This window comes from Oncorhynchus clarkii, unplaced genomic scaffold, assembly GCF_045791955.1.
Source record: "Oncorhynchus clarkii lewisi isolate Uvic-CL-2024 unplaced genomic scaffold, UVic_Ocla_1.0 unplaced_contig_9910_pilon_pilon, whole genome shotgun sequence".
In the NCBI taxonomy this organism is placed as follows: Eukaryota; Metazoa; Chordata; class Actinopteri; order Salmoniformes; family Salmonidae; genus Oncorhynchus; species Oncorhynchus clarkii.
The window spans coordinates 169,027-190,000 of record NW_027258028.1 but is presented as its reverse complement, the minus strand read 5'-3'; the positions used below and the strand labels follow the sequence as shown (position 1 = coordinate 190,000).

Genomic DNA, 20,974 nt, shown 5'->3' with positions numbered 1-20,974 from the left:
AGACAGAGGTCTTAACCATAGAGATAGACAGAGGTCTTAACCATAGAGATAGACAGAGGTCTTAACCATAGAGATAGACAGAGGTCTTAACCATAGAGATAGACAGAGGTCTTAACCATAGAGATAGACAGAGGTCTTAACCATAGAGATAGACAGAGGTCTTAACCATAGAGCTAGAACGAGGACTCAACTTTGTACGACGTCTGTGACGGCATGGGCAGCGCCAATGATCGCCATTTTAAAGTGATACATTTTTTGAATATATATATATATATATATATATTTTTTAGAGCAGATATTTGTGATTTTAGCGCCATCTGCAGTGCCGGAGTCCTGAACCACATTTAGTCTTACGTTTATTGTGGCCACTAGATGGCGGTGATATGGCTCCATGCCATTAACAAACCGTAACAACCTATTTGAAGAAGAAGAAGACATTTGCTCATAAGGCGGATCGCTCTCAAACCCCATAAGGATTCCCTACCCAGTTTGACTACTTTAAAATGGTGGAAGTCCTCGATGTCCATGCTAAAAAAATTACAAAAAACGGGTTCTAATCCTTCCAGAGAGTTCCTTTGTACCTCTATGAATACATTATGGATACAGCACCACAGATACAACGATTAGACAGATGTTTCACCATATATATATATAGAGAGAGAGAGAGGGAGAGAAACGTTTGTTAACGGCTGACCTGAGATTAGAGTCAACGTGGACTGAGTGGCTCCCTCTGCTGGACGGAGGGGACTACCTGCTGCTCAGTACTCAGTGGACACACACACACACACACAGCTCAACAGCCTGTACTGACTCTAGTCACATGAGTGGAGTCACAGGTCAACAGCAGGCTCTGGTAGAGGGGGTAGAAGGGTTGTGGGGGTTCCCAACCACAGGTCAACAGCAGGATCTGGTAGAAGGGCTGTGGGGGTTCCTAACCACAGGTCAACAGCAGGCTCTGGTAGAGGGGGTGGAACGGCTGTGGGGGTTCCCAACCACAGGTCAACAGCGGGCTCTGGTAGAGGGGGTGGAAGGGCTATGGGGGTTCCCAACCACAGGTCAACAGCGGGCTCTGGTAGAGGGGGTGGAAGGGCTGTGGGGCTTCCTAACCACAGGTCAACAGCGGGCTCTGGTAGAGGGGGTGGAACGGCTGTGGGGGTTCCTAACCACAGGTCAACAGCAGGCTCTGGTAGAGGGGGTGGAACGGCTGTGGGGGTTCCTAACCACAGGTCAACAGCAGGCTCTGGTAGAGGGGGTGGAACGGCTGTGGGGGTTCCTAACCACAGGTCAACAGCAGGCTCTGGTAGAGGGGGTAGAACGGCTGTGGGGGTTCCTAACCACAGGTCAACAGCAGGCTCTGGTAGAGGGGTGGAACGGCTGTGGGGGTTCCTAACCACAGGTCAACAGCAGGCTCTGGTAGAGGGGGTGGAACGGCTGTGGGGGTTCCCAACCATTACAAGGCAAAGGCTTGTTGTCTTTGATTCTAGAAATGTGAAACAAACTCTTTTTATTATCCTGGGGCATTATCATGATCATTATTCTGTTTGATTATTTTTTATTCTTATTATAATTGTTGTTGTTGTTGTTGTTGTTGTTGTTGTTCTGTAAGTAAAATACTTCCATTGAGCCGGTTGAAAGTGGACTCGGCGATATGACATCATCATATACGGCAGGAAGCAGGGTGACTTCCTGCTTTACAAAACTCAACAACAACAACAAGACTCAAACCCCAATGGGTGGCCATCTTGGCAGGTTTGGTGACTTCCTGCTTTACAAAACTCAACAACAACAACAAGACTCAAACCCCAATGGGTGGCCACCTTGGCAGGTTTGATTCTCAATTCTGATATTTTTCCCCCCACTAATTCGTCTTTTGACCAATCAGATCTGCTCTTTGGCCAATAATTGGGCGAAAGATCAGAATTGGGCTGCCTGTGTAAACGCAGCTATATAAACTTACTGCTCATGAAAGTTACATTCTGGTGGCCAGACTGTATTGTACATAGTCTATATAGTGAGACTAGAGGAGACTAGAGGAGGCTAGAGGAGGCCAGAGGAGACTAGAGGAGACCAGGGGAGACCAGAGGGGACTAGAGGGGACTAGAGGGGACTAGAGGGGACCAGAGGAGACCAGAGAGTCTAGTGGAGACTAGTGAGCCTGCAGAGTAAAGAAAACTAGAGAGCACTTTAAAACCATTCACAGAACCAGACAACCAGCACATTCTCATTCAAATCCATTCATTATTCCATCAATCATTTGTTGGTTGGTTGAATGATGCGTTGATGTATTGATTGACACATTATTAAACTCAGTTCAAGTTACAAGTCACAGATCTGGGATCAGTTTTACCATCCCACAGTCCTTAACCATTACCCTGAGGAGAGGGAAACAGTCACAGATCTGTGGTCAGTTTTACCATCCCACAGTCCTTAACCTTTAACCCTGAGGAGAGGGGAAACAGTCACAGATCTAGGGTCAGTTTACCATCCCACAGTCCTTAACCCTGAGGAGAGGGAAACAGTCACAGATCTGGGGTCAGTTTTACCATCCCACAGTCCTTAACCTTTAACCCTGAGGAGAGGGAAACATCAGACTGACCCAATATCACTGTTTTGGGATTAATGTAATCTGTTTTTTCATTTAATAGCAGGATTATATACACACACGTTTGGTTTGCGTTTGGTTTTTTAACTATGCAGATGTAATATGATGATGAATTGTTGTAATATATTTTATAAATGATTATTAGACTGAAATGGGCAATTAAAGGTATTTTATAAAGCATGATGATAAATAATTTTATGTTTTTTTTTTTTTTTTAAATCAATGAATTATATAAAACATTTTTTTTTTTATATATAAGGTTGTGAATCTGTATTCAACTCTATCTTGTATTCTATGCGGGGTTGTCCATTCAAATGGGAGTGTGTGCCTTCTGACCCTTCTATATCAAACTGTGAACTCATTATTCTGTACAGCAAATGTTGCGTCATGTTTTACAAACACAAATATCCGAATCACAATAAACATATATATTGATACACGTTTCATATCGGTGTGTTTCTCCCCTTTTTTTTCTGCATTTAGACATTAAGAGATACGACGCGTTTAAAAAATATATATATATATTGGATATATATTATGTAGATAATGTAGGCAGTGGAACGTGATACGTTTTCAAATCAAATCGAACTTTATTAGTCACATGCGCCGAATACAACAAGACTTGTTGAACTTTACCGTGAAATGTTTACTGACAAGCCCTTAAACCAACAGCGCAGTTCGAGAAGAGTTAAGAAAATATTTACCAAATAAACTAACGTAAAATAATTATAAAAAGAAACACAATAAAATAACAATAATGTTTTATAATTTTTTACTTTAGTCTATTTGGTAAATAGCTTATATCTTTTCGAACTGCATTGTGTTAAGAGACGTAAGGGAGTGTGCTGGTGTTATGTAGTGACACTAGATGGTTATATCATTTTGACAACATACATTTTTCACGACATCTCATTGACACTGTGACAATAAACTAACACAAAAATAGGCACTTTCGAAAACGAGGGCTCGTCCGGGATTTGAACCCGGGACCTCTCGCACCCTAAGCGAGAATCATACCCCTAGACCAACGAGCCGCGGCATGACGTGTTGCAGAAATCAAGCGCTTTTATGTGAGCTATGATCAGTGCGTTCAAACTATCTGGGAACTTAGGTATTGGAATTGTCTTTATTATTTTGTGAGGGTAATGTTTACTGTTAATTTTTATTGCTTATATCACTTTTGTTTATTATCTACTTCACTTGCTTTGACAATGTTTAACATATGTTTCCCATGACAATAATGCCCCTTGAATTGAAATGATTTTGAATTGAGAGACGCCCTAGCCTCATATCATGAATATGCTTTACCGTCTCTAGACAACTCCGTTATATAAAGTGTTTATTCTCAAAGTTGCCGGGATGTAAACGTGTCCTACTTATACCGGTACATTCGTAACAACTTAAAGCATTACGAAACTTACATTATATAATTAAAAAAAGAAACGTCACGTAGCAAATCAACCATTTTGTTTTGTCGTTGTTGATTAAATTCGACACTCTTATTGACGTCCACACAGAAAAAACGACTTGCCTGATGGGTGAAACAACGACTAAAACGCCACCTGCTGGAGGGAGACACGTTTTTCCGCCGAGTTGGACCTCTCGCTCCCGAACTCTTCCCTCTCTGACGCGCTCCCGGGGGGTGACGTCACCTCCCACAGGCACCGACGGACGACACGCGCATCCCTGTCTACGTGGCGGGGCGGAAGGAGCGCGTCTAGCGGAGAGAGTTGTCAGCAGCGAGACTAACCGGTGAGATGCACAGTCATTTACCATACATACATACCATACCAAACCGAACCGAACCGAACCGAACCGCGTGGTAATTGAATTAGGGTTTTCTATTTCCCTCTTAGTGACAGTAACCTGCTACTGACATAGTTTCAGAATCTGTGTTTGTAAAAAGTGAAACCTGGTGAATGATTTGTGTTATTTATTTGTTATATGTCACAAACATATCGCAGTATACATGATATACGTGTGTCTTAACTTTTATTTCAAATTATAGTTATTTATTAATGTTTTTTTTGAGACTGAAAGATTTGCTGTCACTCTGCTTGGCTGTGTCAAAGCCAAAGGAAAACAGTGCTGTGGTCGTCGCGTTGATATGACGTGACCGCTAGATGGCGGTAATAAAACCATTGGAATTTACAACTAACTGTCGCGGTGCCATGTTCATTTGGAAAACGTTTCGGGAACAATTGCAGATGGCAATTCTAATGAATAGAGCCGACGCGATTCTACAATGGCAAGAGTTTGTTCTACATAGTATATGTCTATCTTGAACGTAACGAAACGTTGCCTCCTGTTGAACGCACCGGGGAAGACAGTACAGCTTGTGTTTCTGCTTCTCTCATCTTCACTGGCTCATTCAGTTGAATGTTAAACGTCAATGTTCAGCAATACTGGGGGTGTGGTCATTTAGTCCAAACAGTTGCGTTTTTGTAATTAGTTTCTATTGGACAACTTCAGGTAGGTCCCGCCCCGTTTGGTTCCTAATGAAAACACCACAGATTTTACTGGGATAAATCAGTCACTATTAAAAATAAACCTCCCCCCTCTCTCTCTCTCTCTCTTTCTCTCTCTCTCTCCTCCCCCCTTCTCTCTCTCCAGATGAACATGTCTGACTCCAACCCTCCCATATTCCCCCCCGCTCCTCTCTCTGACCCCTCCCACACCGACGCCAACCCCCCAGGAGAAGACACACACACAGCTCTCCCGCCTCCCACACCCATCCCCCAGCCCTCGTTGGCCACAGAGGGTTCCGAGGTCTCTGAGCCAGCCAACCAGGTGGCAGGAGAGGACGTGACCAGGGACGACAGAGATGAGGCTCCTATTGACCAATCAGGGGGCGGCGGCGGCGTGGAGGATCAGGTGACTGAGTGTGGCCAATTGGTGAGCCTGGAGGCGGAGACCGCTGCTGCCGAGGGGGAGGAAGAGGTATGATTGGCTGATTGGCTGTCGTCATAGTGATGTCATGTTGTTGTCGTTGTGGTGACGTTATTGTGTGTGTGTGTGTAGGACTCTCTTCAGGTCAAGGGGAAAGGTTGGGGTGGATGGGGCTCCTGGGGGAAGTCTCTACTGACCAGTGCCACGTCTACTGTGGGTAAGTCTCCACACACACACACACACACACACACACACACACACACACACACACACACACACACACACACACACACACACACACACACACACACACATTTATGCCCCACAAATGATGTCTGAACCAACCTTTTATATAGTTAATAGGGGTTGATGTCTAATGAACCAACCTTAGATTAGTTAATAGGGGTTGATGTCTGAACCAACCTTTTATTAGTTAATAGGGGTTGATGTCTGAACCAACCTTTTATTAGTTAATAGGGGTTGATGTCTGAACCAACCTTTTATTAGTTAATAGGGGTTGTGTTCCAAATGTGTTTAGTGATGTCACTCTTTACAACCATTGTTCCCCTGTGAACACAGCAATACTTATCTGTCTATCTCTGTCTCTGTCTCTCTCGGCCTCTCTCTCTCCCCCATCTCTCTCTGCCTCTTTCTGTCCCTCTCTCTGTCTCTCTCTCTGCCTCTCTCTCTCTCTCTCTCTGTCTGTCTGTCTGTCTGTCTGTCTGTCTGTCTGTCTGTCTGTCTGTCTCTCTCTCTCTGTCTCTCTCTCTCTCTCTGTCTCTCTCTCTCTGCCTCTCTCTCTCTCTGTCTGCCTGTCTGTCTGTCTGTCTGTCTCTCTCTCTCTGTCTCTCTCTCTCTCTCCCTCTGTCTCTCTCTCTCTGCCTCTCTCTCTCTCTCTCTCTCTGTCTCTCTCTCTCTCCGTCCCCCATCTCTCTCTCTCTCTCTCTCTGTCTCTCTCTCTCTCTCTCTGTCTCTCTCTCTGTCTCTCTGTCTCTCTCTCTCTGTCTCTCTCTCTCTCTCTCTCTGTCTCTCTGTCTCTCTCTCTCTGTCTCTCTCTCTCTCTCTCTCTCTCTCTGTCTCTCTCTCTCTCTCTCTGTCTCTCTGTCTCTCTCTCTCTCTGTCTCTCTGTCTCTCTCTCTCTCTCTCTGCCTCTCTCTGTCTCTGTCTCTCTCTGTCTCTGTCTCTCTCTGTCTCTGTCTCTCTCTCTCTGTCTCTCTGTCTCTCTCTCTGTCTCTCTCTCTGCCTCTCTCTGTCCCTCTCTCTGTCTCTCTCTCTGCCTCTCTCTCTCTCTCTCTCTGTCTGTCTGTCTGTCTGTCTGTCTGTCTGTCTGTCTGTCTGTCTGTCTGTCTCTCCCCCATCTCTCCCCCATCTCTCTCTAGGTAACAGTCTAACTTCAGTAAAGGAGAAGGCCGGAGCTCTGCGTCTTCACAGGACCTCAGTAGGAGAGGAGGCGCGAGAGGGGTGGGAGGAGGAGAGGAAGGAGGGAGGAGAGGAAGAGGAGGATAGCTGTCCTCAGTCAGCCCTGGTCACCACTCCACCACCAAGCAGAGGAGTACTGTCTACCATCACACACGCTGTGAGTATACACACACACACACACACACACACACACACACACACACACACAGACACAGACACAGACACACACAGACACACACACACGTGCGATCAGTGTAATTGATAACAGATAACATTGTCGTGACCCCGTCCCTCCCCACCAGGGTAAATCAGTGATCAGTGGAGGTCTCGATGCCTTAGAGTTCATCGGTAAGAGAACCATGACGGTCCTGGCAGAGACTGACCCTGGTTTCAGGAAGACCAAGATACTAATGCAGAGGACTGTCTCACTCAGCCAGGTAGGTACACACACACACACACACACACACACACATACACACACACACACACACACACACACACACACACACACACACACACACACACACACACACACACACACACACACACACACACACACACACACACACAGATACACATGCTCTGTGGGCAATGGTGAAAATAAGGTTTCAGTTTTTAAAGTGATGAAAATGACCACATTATCTCTCTGTTGATTGGCTGTGTTGTTCTGTATCTGTGTTCTGGTTGGTTGAGGCGTTGTATCTCTGTGTTGTGATTGGCTGTGTTGTTGTATTTCTGTGTTGTGATTGGCTGAGGCGTTGTTTCTCTGTGTTGTGATTGGTTGAGGCGTTGTATCTCTGTGTTGTGATTGGCTGAGGTGTTGTATCTCTGTGTTGGGATTGGTCAGATGCTGAAGGATGCCAAAGAGAAGGAGAGGGCTCGTCTCAGCTGCCAGCCAATCAGTGAGCCCACAGCTCACTACGGAATCCTGTTTGATGACTACCAGGGCCTATCACACCTAGAGGCTCTGGAGATACTGGCCAATGAGAGTGAGGCTAAGGTAAAACACACCCACACACACACACGAGCACAAACACAGATATACACACACAGATATACACACGGATACAAGTAACCCAACTCCTCTGTCTCCTCTTCACACTCCTCCCCCCTCTCAGGTTCAGTCGTTCCTCTCCTCCCTGGAAGAGGAGGATCAGGAGGAGATAAAGAAAGAACTGATCGCCATCAAGGACATCTTCGTCAGCCACACGGGAGAGGAGGAGGAGGAGGAGGGAGAGGGCGAGGAGAAGAAGGAGGGAGAGGAGACAGTGGATAGGGGTGATCTAAGTCCCCAGTGTTCTACTCCTCTGTGTGAGTTACAAAGACCAAACAGTGTTCCTTAACTCCTGATAAACACAGCTGGGTCCTTAACCACTGATAAACACAGCTGGGTCCTTAACTCCTGATAAACACAGCTGGGTCCTTAAATACTGATTAACACAGCTGGGTCCTTAACTACTGATAAACACAGCTGGGTCCCTAACCACTGATAAACACAGCTGGGTCCTTAACCACTGATAAACACAGCTGGGTCCTTAACTCCTGATAAACACAGCTGGGTCCTTAACCACTGATAAACACAGCTGGGTCCTTAACTCCTGATAAACACAGCTGGATCCTTAACCGCTGATAAACACAGCTGGGTCCTTAAATACTGATTAACACAGCTGGGTCCTTAACTCCTGATAAACACAGCTGGGTCCTTAACCACTGATAAACACAGCTGGGTTCTTAACTCCTGATAAACACAGCTGGGTCCTTAACCACTGATAAACACAGCTGGGTCCTTAACTCCTGATAAACACAGCTGGGTCCTTAACTCCTGATAAACACAGCTGGGTCCTTAACTCCTGATAAACACAGCTGGGTCCTTAAATACTGATAAACACAGCTGGGTCCTTAAATACTGATAAACACAGCTGGGTCCTTAACCACTGATAAACACAGCTGGGTCCTTAACTCCTGATAAACACAGCTGGGTCCTTAACTCCTGATAAACACAGCTGGGTCCTTAACTCCTGATAAACACAGCTGGGTCCTTAACTCCTGATAAACACAGCTGGGTCCTTAACCACTGATAAACACAGCTGGGTCCTTAACTCCTGATAAACACAGCTGGGTCCTTAAATACTGATAAACACAGCTGGGTCCTTAACTCCTGATAAACACAGCTGGGTCCTTAACTCCTGATAAACACAGCTGGATCCTTAACTCCTGATAAAACACAGCTGGGTCCTTAACTCCTGATAAACACAGCTGGGTCCTTAACTCCTGATAAACACAGCTGGGTCCTTAACTCCTGATAAACACAGCTGGGTCCTTAACTCCTGATAAACACAGCTGGGTCCTTAAATACTGATAAACACAGCTGGGTCCTTAACTCCTGATAAACACAGCTGGGTCCTTAAATACTGATAAACACAGCTGGGTCCTTAACTCCTGATAAACACAGCTGGGTCCTTAACTCCTGATAAACACAGCTGGGTCCTTAACTCCTGATAAACACAGCTGGGTCCTTAAATACTGATAAACACAGCTGGATCCTTAACCACTGATAAACACAGCTGGGTCCTTAACTACTGATAAACACAGCTGGGTCCTTAACCACTGATAAACACAGCTGGGTCCTTAACTCCTGATAAACACAGCTGGGTCCTTAACTCCTGATAAACACAGCTGGGTCCTTAACTCCTGATAAACACAGCTGGGTCCTTAACTCCTGATAAACACAGCTGGGTCCTTAACCACTGATAAACACAGCTGGGTCCTTAACCACTGATAAACACAGCTGGGTCCTTAAATACTGACACACAGCTGGGTCCTTAAATACTGATAAACACAGCTGGGTCCTTAAATACTGATAAACACAGCTGGGTCCTTAACCACTGATAAACACAGCTGGGTCCTTAACTCCTGATAAACACAGCTGGGTCCTTAACTCCTGATAAACACAGCTGGGTCCTTAACTACTGATAAACACAGCTGGGTCCTTAACTACTGATAAACACAGCTGGGTCCTTAACCACTGATAAACACAGCTGGGTCCTTAACTCCTGATAAACACAGCTGGGTCCTTAACCACTGATAAACACAGCTGGGTCCTTAACTCCTGATAATCACAGCTGGGTCCTTAACCACTGATAAACACAGCTGGGTCCTTAAATACTGATAAACACAGCTGGGTCCTTAACTCCTGATAAACACAGCTGGGTCCTTAAATACTGATAAACACAGCTGGGTCCTTAACTCCTGATAAACACAGCTGGGTCCTTAACTCCTGATAAACACAGCTGGGTTCTTAACTCCTGATAAACACAGCTGGGTCCTTAAATACTGATAAACACAGCTGGGTCCTTAACCACTGATAAACACAGCTGGGTCCTTAACCACTGATAAACACAGCTGGGTCCTTAACTCCTGATAAACACAGCCGGGTCCTTAACTCCTGATAAACACAGCTGGGTCCTTAACCACTGATAAACACAGCTGGGTCCTTAACCACTGATAAACACAGCTGGGTCCTTAACTCCTGATAAACACAGCTGGGTCCTTAACCACTGATAAACACAGCTGGGTCCTTAACCACTGATAAAACACAGCTGGGTCCTTAACCACTGATAAAACACAGCTGGGTCCTTAACTCCTGATAAACACAGCTGGGTCCTTAACTCCTGATAAACACAGCTGGGTCCTTAACTCCTGATAAACACAGCTGGGTCCTTAACCGCTGATAAACACAGCTGGGTCCTTAACCACTGATAAACACAGCTGGGTCCTTAACTCCTGATAAACACAGCTGGGTCCTTAACCACTGATAAACACAGCTGGGTCCTTAACCACTGATAAACACAGCTGGGTCCTTAACCACTGATAAACACAGCTGGGTCCTTAACCACTGATAAACACAGCTGGGTCCTTAACCACAGCTCAGTTTAAACCGTTTCTAACCAAAGCAACAGGAAATGGCCTTAAAGACTAGAACAGTGAGACAGGGTGACAGGGTGACAGGGTGACAGTGAGACAGGGTGACAGGGTGACAGGGTAACAGTGAGACAGGGTGACAGTGAGACAGGGTGACAGTGAGACAGTGAGACAGGGAGACAGGGAGACAGGGTGACAGTGAGACAGTGAGACAGGGTGACAGGGTGACAGTGAGACAGGGTGACAGGGAGACAGGGTGACAGGGTGACAGGGTAACAGGGTGACAGGGAGACAGGGTGACAGGGAGACAGGGAGACAGGGTGACAGGGTGACAGTGAGACAGGGTGACAGGGTAACAGGGTGACAGGGTAACAGGGAGACAGGGTGACAGGGAGACTGTGAGACAGGGTGACAGTGAGACAGGGTGACAGGGTAACAGGGTGACAGGGAGACAGGGTAACAGGGTGACAGGGAGACAGTGAGACAGGGTGACAGGGAGACAGGGTGACAGGGAGACAGGGTGACAGGGAGACAGTGAGACAGGGTGACAGTGAGACAGGGTGACAGTGAGACAGGGTGACAGTGAGACAGGGTGACAGGGAGACAGGGTGACAGTGAGACAGGGTGACAGTGAGACAGGGTGACAGGGTGACAGGGAGACAGGGTGACAGGGAGACAGGGTGACAGGGTGACAGTGAGACAGGGAGACAGGGTGACAGGGTGACAGGGTGACAGTGAGACAGGGTGAGCACCTGTTCTTACACTGTGATTTGACTATTAGTTGTTCAACGTTTCTTCTGAAAAATATAGTTTATAAAAATGGTCCGAGAAGAACAACATTGGCAGGGCAATTCAAGCAAAGCCAATATGTGGCGGTAAAGTATTGGTTCTGTAGTTTACGGCACAAACCTCATTGGTACAGAACTGTTTTATAATTGTGACCTTTACTCAGAAAAGGTTGGTGACCATTGCGATAAAGGATCAACGTTTCTGACACTGACAGAGCCTACGACCAAGACGTAGTGGTACTGAACCAGCAGACCTAGACCCTGTCTCACTGAACCAGCCAAGACGTAGTGGTACTGAACCAGCAGACCTAGACCCTGTCTCACTGAACCAGCAGACCTAGACCCTGTCTCACTGAACCAGCCAAGACGTAGTGGTACTGAACCAGCAGACCTAGACCCTGTCTCACTGAACCAGCAGACCTAGACCCTGTCTCACTGAACCAGCCAAGACGTAGTGGTACTGAACCAGCAGACCTAGACCCTGTCTCACTGAACCAGCAGACCTAGACCCTGTCTCACTGAACCAGCCAAGACGTAGTGGTACTGAACCAGCAGACCTAGACCCTGTCTCACTGAACCAGCAGACCTAGACCCTGTCTCACTGAACCAGCCAAGACGTAGTGGTACTGAACCAGCAGACCTAGACCCTGTCTCACTGAACCAGCAGACCTAGACCCTGTCTCACTGAACCAGCCAAGACGTAGTGGTACTGAACCAGCAGACCTAGACCCTGTCTCACTGAACCAGCAGACCTAGACCCTGTCTCACTGAACCAGCCAAGACGTAGTGGTACTGAACCAGCAGACCTAGACCCTGTCTCACTGAACCAGCAGACCTAGACCCTGTCTCACTGAACCAGCAGACCTAGACCCTGACTCACTGAACCAGCAGACCTAGACCCTGTCTCACTGAACCAGCAGACCTAGACCCTGTCACACTGAACCAGCAGACCTAGACCCTGACTCACTGAACCAGCAGACCTAGACCCTGACTCACTGAACCAGCAGACCTAGACCCTGTTACACTGAACCAGCAGACCTAGACCCTGTCTCACTGAACCAGCCAAGATGTCCGAAAATCGTTTACAACCTAAGAATTTTTCCACGATATCGACAAAGTCGTGGAATTAGACGGCTAAACCCGTGCAGTCTCTACGGGCATTTAGTTTGTTGAAATCTGCCAAAAATGTTGGCACTTTAGCCTTTAATTCATATAAAAATAAATAGGATTTATTGAATTCTCCATGTGGTCTATATTAAAAGGGCACTTCATTTAATAACAGTCTCTCTGGTCTGATGTTTAATCTGTCTCTCTCTGGTTGATGTTTAATCTGTCTCTCTCTGGTCTGATGTTTAATCTGTCTCTCTCTGGTCTGATGTTTAATCTGTCTCTCTGGTCTGATGTTTAATCTGTCTCTCTCTGGTCTGATGTTTAATCTGTCTCTCTCCGGTTGATGTTTAATCTGTCTCTCTCTGGTCTGATATTTAATCTGTCTCTCTCTGGTCTGATGTTTAATCTGTCTCTCTCTGGTCTGATGTTTAATCTGTCTCTCTCTGGTCTGATGTTTAATCTGTCTCTCTCTGGTCTGATGTTTAATCTGTCTCTCTCTGGTCTGATGTTTAATCTGTCTCTCTCTGGTCTGATGTTTAATCTGTCTCTCTCTGGTCTGATGTTTAATCTGTCTCTCTCCGGTTGATGTTTAATCTGTCTCTCTCTGGTCTGATATTTAATCTGTCTCTCTCCGGTTGATGTTTAATCTGTCTCTCTCTGGTCTGATGTTTAATCTGTCTCTCTCTGGTCTGATATTTAATCTGTCTCTCTCTGGTTGATGTTTAATCTGTCTCTCTCTGGTCTGATATTTAATCTGTCTCTCTCTGGTTGATGTTTAATCTGTCTCTCTATGGTTGATGTTTAATCTGTCTCTCTCCGGTTGATGTTTAATCTGTCTCTCTCTGGTCTGATGTTTAATCTGTCTCTCTCTGGTTGATGTTTAATCTGTCTCTCTCTGGTCTGATGTTTAATCTGTCTCTCTCTGGTTGATGTTTAATCTGTCTCTCTCTGGTCTGATGTTTAATCTGTCTCTCTCTGGTCTGATATTTAATCTGTCTCTCTCTGGTTGATGTTTAATCTGTCTCTCTCCGGTTGATGTTAATCTGTCTCTCTCTGGTCTGATGTTTAATCTGTCTCGCTCTGGTCTGATGTTTAATCTGTCTCTCTCCGGTTGATGTTAATCTGTCTCTCTCTGGTCTGATGTTTAATCTGTCTCGCTCTGGTCTGATGTTTAATCTGTCTCTCTCTGGTCTGATGTTTAATCTGTCTCTCTCTGGTTGATGTTTAATCTGTCTCTCTCTGGTCTGATGTTTAATCTGTCTCTCTCTGGTTGATGTTTAATCTGTCTCTCTCTGGTCTGATATTTAATCTGTCTCTCTCTGGTCTGATGTTTAATCTGTCTCTCTATGGTCTGATGTTTAATCTGTCTCTCTCTGGTTGATATTTAATCTGTCTCTCTCTGGTTGATGTTTAATCTGTCTCTCTCTGGTCTGATGTTTAATCTGTCTCTCTCTGGTTGATGTTTAATCTGTCTCTCTCTGGTCTGATATTTAATCTGTCTCTCTCTGGTCTGATGTTTAATCTGTCTCTCTATGGTCTGATGTTTAATCTGTCTCTCTCTGGTTGATGTTTAATCTGTCTCTCTCTGGTCTGATGTTTAATCTGTCTCTCTCTGGTTGATGTTTAATCTGTCTCTCTCTGGTCTGATGTTTAATCTGTCTCTCTCTGGTCTGATATTTAATCTGTCTCTCTCTGGTCTGATATTTAATCTGTCTCTCTCTGGTCTGATATTTAATCTGTCTCTCTATGGTCTGATATTGAATCTGTCTTTCTCCGGTTGATGTTTAATCTGTCTCTCCGGTCTGATATTAAATCTGTCTCTCTCTGGTCTGATATTTAATCTGTCTCTCTCTGGTTGATATTTAATCTGTCTCTCTCTGGTTGATGTTTAATCTCTTTCCAGCAGCTGATGGGGAGGAGTTTGTGAGTGTCCTGACTGAGTTGCTGTTTGAGCTTCACGTCGCTGCCACCCCAGACAAACTCAACAAGGTAACAGACAGTCACTGTCACCACAGACAAACTCAACAAGATAACAGACAGTCACCACAGACAAACTCAACAAGGTAACAGACAGTCCCTGTCACCACAGACAAACTCAACAAGGTAACAGACAGTCCCTGTCACCACAGACAAACTCAACAAGATAACAGACAGTCACCACAGACAAACTCAACAAGGTAACAGACAGTCCCTGTCACCACAGACAAACTCAACAAGGTAACAGACAGTCCCTGTCACCACAGACAAACTCAACAAGGTAACAGACAGTCCCTGTCACCCCAGACAAACTCAACAAGGTAACAGACAGTCCCTGTCACCCCAGACAAACTCAACAAGGTAACAGACAGTCCTTGTCACCACAGACAAACTCAACAAGGTAACAGACAGTCCCTGTCACCACAGACAAACTCAACAAGGTAACAGACAGTCCCTGTCACCACAGACAAACTCAACAAGGTAACAGACAGTCCTTGTCACCACAGACAAACTCAACAAGGTAACAGACAGTCCCTGTCACCACAGACAAACTCAACAAGGTAACAGACAGTCCCTGTCACCCCAGACAAACTCAACAAGGTAACAGACAGTCCCTGTCACCACAGACAAACTCAACAAGGTAACAGACAGTCCCTGTCACCACAGACAAACTCAACAAGGTAACAGACAGTCCCTGTCACCACAGACAAACTCAACAAGGTAACAGACAGTCCCTGTCACCACAGACAAACTCAACAAGGTAACAGACAGTCCCTGTCACCACAGACAAACTCAACAAGGTAACAGACAGTCCCTGTCACCACAGACAAACTCAACAAGGTAACAGACAGTCCCTGTCACCACAGACAAACTCAACAAGGTAACAGACAGTCCCTGTCACCACAGACAAACTCAACAAGGTAACAGACAGTCCCTGTCACCACAGACAAACTCAACAAGGTAACAGACAGTCCCTGTCACCACAGACAAACTCAACAAGGTAACAGACAGTCACCACAGACAAACTCAACAAGGTAACAGACACACAGTTTTAATTGAATCTACTGAATTAGAGTTCATTATTTTAGGTTAAAGTTTAGTGATGTCATGTCAATTCATCCCCAGGCCAGGATGAGAGCGCATGATTGGGTGAGAGAGGTGGAGAAACCTGTCGTTGTCACGGAAACCATCGGGGGGGCGACGGAGGAGGAGCAAAGAGGAGAACCTGAAACAAGAGAGGGAGAAGAAGAGAAGAAAGAGGGGGAGGAGCTGGAGGAGAAGAAAGAGGAGGAGCTAAAGGAGGAGAAAGAGGAGGAGGAGCTAAAGGAGAAGAAAGAGGGGGAGGAGATAAAGGAGAATGAGGAAGAGAGACGATCCAGGTCTGTAGAGGTGAGATCTGATGTTGGACAGATGTCTGTCTGTCTGTCTGTCTCTCATGTTCTCTTTCCCTCGCTTTTCGTTTTAAGCACGTAGTGTGTGTTAATGTTTATATATTGTGTGTGTGCTTGTGTGTGTGTGTGTCTAGGCAGTGTACCTGTGTTCAGTGGGCTCCCTGGCGGAGGTGACAGCCCGCAGTATCGAACAGCTCCACAAGGTGGCAGAGTTGATCCTCCACGGACAGGACCTGGAGAAACCTGCCAGAGACCAGGCTCACATACTCACCAGGTCTGTTGGAGGAGGGGGGGGGGGGGGGGGGGGGGGGGGGGGAGAAACCTGTTAGAGACCAGGCTGTAGGGGGGGGGGGGGGGGGGGGGGGGGGGGGGGGGGGGGGGGGGGGGGGGCAGGACCAGGAGAAACCTGCTAGAGACCAGGCTGTAGGGGGGGGCAGGACCAGGAGAAACCTGCTAGAGACCAGGCTGTAGGGGGGGGCAGGACCAGGAGAAACCTGTTAGAGACCAGGCTGTAGGGGGGGGCAGGACCAGGAGAAACCTGCTAGAGACCAGGCTGTAGGGGGGGAGGGGGGGGGGAGGGGGGCAGGACCAGGAGAAACCTGCTAGAGACCAGGCTGTAGGGGGGGGCAGGACCAGGAGAAACCTGTTAGAGACCAGGCTGTGTGGGGGGAGGGGGGGGGGGGGCAGGAGAAACCTGTTAGAGGGTCACTAGTCCAACGCTCTAACCACTAGGCTAACCTGCCGCCCCGGTCTTTAATAGGTTACTCACCAGGTCTGTTGGGGGAGGGGGGACAGGAGAAACCTGTTAGAGACCAGGCTGTAGGGGGGAGGGGGGGACAGGAGAAACCTGCTAGAGACCAGGCTGTGTGGGGGGGGGGGAGGGTGCATCTGTGTGTGTGGGGAATATGACCTTCCACTCATATGTATATTCTGAGCATCGTTAATGTCTGTGACTGTTGCAGGTTGACGTGTGCCATGTGTCGGGAGGTGGGTTGTCTTGCCAGGAAGTTCTCTGATACTCTGCTCACCGTTGGGGTAAGATGTGTATGTGTGTGTGTGTGTGTGTGTACTGGGACTTTATCTCCAACACAATAAAGGAATGGCATTAAGGTCAGGTGATCAGCTGATCATCACCCCCATTGGTTCTCTGACTCCCTTCCTGCCCTTCTCCAGGTTCAGAGAAAAGCAGAAGAGTTGAACCCTTTGGTAGACAGTGTGCTGCTTGAGGTAAGACATGTAACTGTTGTTCTGTAGGGTTCTAACAGTGTTCTGTAGGGTTCTAACAGTAGTCTGATGTTCTGAAGGGTTCTAACAGTGTTCTGTAGGGTTCTAACAGTGTTCTGTTGTTCTGTAGGGTTCTAACAGTGTTCTGTAGGGTTCTAACAGTGTTCTGTAGGGTTCTAACAGTGTTATGTTGTTCTAACAGTGTTCTGTAGGGTTCTAACAGCGTTCTGTTGTTCCGTAGGGTTCTAACAGTGTTCCGTTTTTCCGCAGGGTTCTAACAGCACCACATACATCCAGAACGCCTTCCAGCTCCTCCTCCCGGTTCTCCAGATGTCACACATCCAGACCCACAGCTCTAGAACCCGCACGGAACCACAGCCCTAACCCTGTCGTAGCCACAGTAAACACACCTCATACTGCTGAAGTGCTGTCAGCATACTAGCCCGTCCTAATGATGTAACTATGTACAGGAAGATAATGTGATATATATATAAAACAGTGATACGGAAGTCAACTACTAGGTTGCCATAGTAACAGACTGACTAGGATATCTTTAAACTTTAATCACGTAATGCAGTAACTTAGTATAGTTTCATGTAGGGAACAACTTCTCAGATTGAAGAGCTTGTACTCATGTCTATTAAGCATCTCCAAATTGATTATTTTATTATATATACATATATATATATATATATATATTAATCATATTTATATATATTACTGTTCAGAGGTAAATCTAAACATGATTCATGTCAACTGGCTAATTTAACCCGGTGTATCAGATTATGTCTAATCGTTTTAAAAAGCGAAACCAAAAAAAATAGTTTTGTTGTTAGAGTTTGTTTTTAGTGTCACGTAAACCAGATCAGATCAGTGTAATGTGTTGTTTAACAGGGTCGGTCATAGTGTCACGTAAACCAGATCAGATCAGTGTAATGTGTTGTTTAACAGGGTCGGTCATAGTGTCACGTAAACCAGATCAGATCAGTGTAATGTGTTGTTTAACAAGGTCGGTCATAGTGTCACGTAAACCAGATCAGATCAGTGTAATGTGTTGTTAACAGGGTCGGTCATAGTGTCACCTAAACCAGATCAGATCAGTGTAATGTGTTGTTTAACAAGGTCGGTCATAGTGTCACCTAAACCAGACCAGATCAGTGTAATGTGTTGTTAACAGGGTCGGTCATAGTGTCACCTAAACCAGATCAGATCAGTGTAATGTGTTGTTTAACAGGGTCGGTCATAGTGTCACCTAAACCAGATCAGTGTAATGTGTTGATAACAGTGGCACGGCGTCCCTGAAGCAAATTAGGGTTCAGTGCTTTTCTCAAAAAGACACATCAACATATTTTTCATATCTTTGTTGCTTTGTCAGCTCAGGTGTTCGAACCAGAGACCTTTCGGTTCCTCTGGGCCCAACGCGCTAACCGCTAGGCTACATGCCGCAGGTATTGATGCTCCCTGCTTAACCTTGTTGAAATGGTAGAACAACTAACCTTGTTGAAATGGCAGAACAACTAGCCTTGTTGAAATGGCAGAACAACTAACCTTGTTGAAATGGTAGAACAACTAACCTTGTTGAAATGGTAGAACAACTAACCTTGTTGAAATGGCAGAACAACTAACCTTGTTGAAATGGTAGAACAACTAACCTTGTTTAAATGGCAGAACAACTAACCTTGTTGAAATGGTAGAACAACTAACCTTGTTGAAATGGCAGAACAACTAACCTTGTTGAAATGGCAGAACAACTAACCTTGTTGAAATGGCAGAACAACTAACCTTGTTGAAATGGCAGAACAACTAACCTTGTTGAAATGGCAGAACAACTAACCTTGTTGAAATGGCAGAACAACTAACCTTGTTGAAATGGTAGAACAACTAACCTTGTTGAAATGGCAGAACAACTAACCTTGTTGAAATGGCAGAACAACTAACCTTGTTGAAATGGTAGAACAACTAACCTTGTTGAAATGGCAGAACAACTAACCTTGTTGAAATGGCAGAACAACTAACCTTGTTGAAATGGCAGAACAACTAACCTTGTTGAAATGGCAGAACAACTAACCTTGTTGAAATGGTAGAACAACTAACCTTGTTGAAATGGTAGAACAACTAACCTTGTTGAAATGGTAGAACAACTAACCTTGTTGAAATGGTAGAACAACTAGCCTTGTTGAAATGGCAGAACAACTAACCTTGTTTAAATGGCAGAACAACTAACCTTGTTGAAATGGTAGAACAACTAACCTTGTTGAAATGGCAGAACAACTAACCTTGTTGAAATGGCAGAACAACTAGCCTTGTTGAAATGGTAGAACAACTAACCTTGTTGAAATGGTAGAACAACTAACCTTGTTGAAATGGCAGAACAACTAACCTTGTTGAAATGGCAGAACAACTAGCCTTGTTGAAATGGCAGAACAACTAACCTTGTTTAAATGGCAGAACAACTAACCTTGTTGAAATGGTAGAACAACTAACCTTGTTGAAATGGCAGAACAACTAACCTTGTTTAAATGGCAGAACAACTAACCTTGTTGAAATGGTAGAACAACTAACCTTGTTGAAATGGCAGAACAACTAACCTTGTTTAAATGGCAGAACAACTAACCTTGTTGAAATGGTAGAACAACTAACCTTGTTGAAATGGCAGAACAACTAACCTTGTTTAAATGGCAGAACAACTAAGCTTGTTGAAATGGCAGAACAACTAACCTTGTTGAAATGGTAGAACAACTAACCTTGTTGAAATGGCAGAACAACTAACCTTGTTGAAATGGTAGAACAACTAACCTTGTTTAAATGGCAGAACAACTAACCTTGTTGAAATGGTAGAACAACTAACCTTGTTGAAATGGTAGAACAACTAACCTTGTTGAAATGGCAGAACAACTAACCTTGTTGAAATGGCAGAACAACTAACCTTGTTGAAATGGCAGAACAACTAACCTTGTTTAAATGGCAGAACAACTAACCTTGTTGAAATGGTAGAACAACTAACCTTGTTGAAATGGTAGAACAACTAACCTTGTTGAAATGGCAGAACAACTAACCTTGTTGAAATGGCAGAACAACTAACCTTGTTGAAATGGCAGAACAACTAACCTTGTTGAAATGGCAGAACAACTAACCTTGTTGAAATGGTAGAACAACTAACCTTGTTGAAATGGCAGAACAACTAACCTTGTTGAAATGGTAGAACAACTAACCTTGTTGAAATGGCAGAACAACTAACCTTGTTGAAATGGCAGAACAACTAACCTTGTTGAAATGGTAGAACAACTAACCTTGTTGAAATGGTAGAACAACTAACCTTGTTTAAATGGCAGAACAACTAACCTTGTTGAAATGGCAGAACAACTAACCTTGTTGAAATGGCAGAACAACTAACCTTGTTGAAATGGTAGAACAACTAACCTTGACATTAACGGACAAAGACAAAAAAAGGACCAGAACTATAAAGTTCTATATTTCTATTTCTATGTGTGTATTTGTTTTTTAGATCCACTGGTTTATTAAGTCGTTGTTGGATCGTTTATTAATCTGCTGCTATGGTAACGGAGATGGAATCTGACAACGGAACCTTTAATCACAAAAATAACAACAACGAAGAATAAAAATCACCTTTTTAAAACCTTTTAACTGTTTCA

General features: G+C 45.2%; 1 protein-coding gene, 1 long non-coding RNA gene and 1 other non-coding gene across 6 annotated transcripts; 2 read left to right on the top strand and 1 right to left on the bottom strand.

The window, feature by feature from the left end:
* Positions 1-386: 386 nt before the first annotated feature.
* Positions 387-2,494, top strand: LOC139394576 (uncharacterized). 2 transcript variants are annotated; one of them, XR_011629831.1, is made up of 3 exons: positions 387-941; positions 1,397-1,749; positions 1,826-2,494. It is a non-coding gene; the product is annotated as an uncharacterized lncRNA (long non-coding RNA). The 2 variants fall into 2 exon arrangements; XR_011629832.1 differs by having other exon boundaries at positions 387-836; positions 1,170-1,749; positions 1,826-2,126.
* A 1,070-nt stretch (positions 2,495-3,564) lies between these two features.
* On the bottom strand, positions 3,565-3,636 carry trnap-agg (transfer RNA proline (anticodon AGG)). The gene has a single exon. It is a non-coding gene; the product is annotated as a tRNA-Pro (tRNA).
* A 545-nt stretch (positions 3,637-4,181) lies between these two features.
* On the top strand, positions 4,182-20,963 carry LOC139394575 (family with sequence similarity 114 member A1). Of its 3 annotated transcripts, XM_071142674.1 has the most exons (14): positions 4,182-4,354; positions 5,216-5,542; positions 5,624-5,708; positions 6,871-7,067; positions 7,213-7,347; positions 7,758-7,910; positions 8,029-8,221; positions 14,633-14,718; positions 15,832-16,095; positions 16,232-16,371; positions 17,060-17,132; positions 17,271-17,324; positions 17,592-17,721; positions 20,827-20,963. In XM_071142674.1, the coding sequence occupies exons 2-13, from the start codon at positions 5,216-5,218 to the stop codon at positions 17,703-17,705; spliced, it is 1,821 nt and encodes a 606-aa protein (XP_070998775.1). In that variant the 5' UTR covers positions 4,182-4,354; the 3' UTR covers positions 17,706-17,721; positions 20,827-20,963. The 3 variants fall into 3 exon arrangements, with proteins under 3 accessions (XP_070998775.1, XP_070998776.1, XP_070998774.1); XM_071142675.1 differs by lacking the exon at positions 20,827-20,963 and having other exon boundaries at positions 14,636-14,718; positions 17,592-17,940; XM_071142673.1 differs by lacking the exon at positions 20,827-20,963 and having other exon boundaries at positions 17,592-17,940.
* The last annotated feature ends 11 nt before the right edge of the window (positions 20,964-20,974 follow it).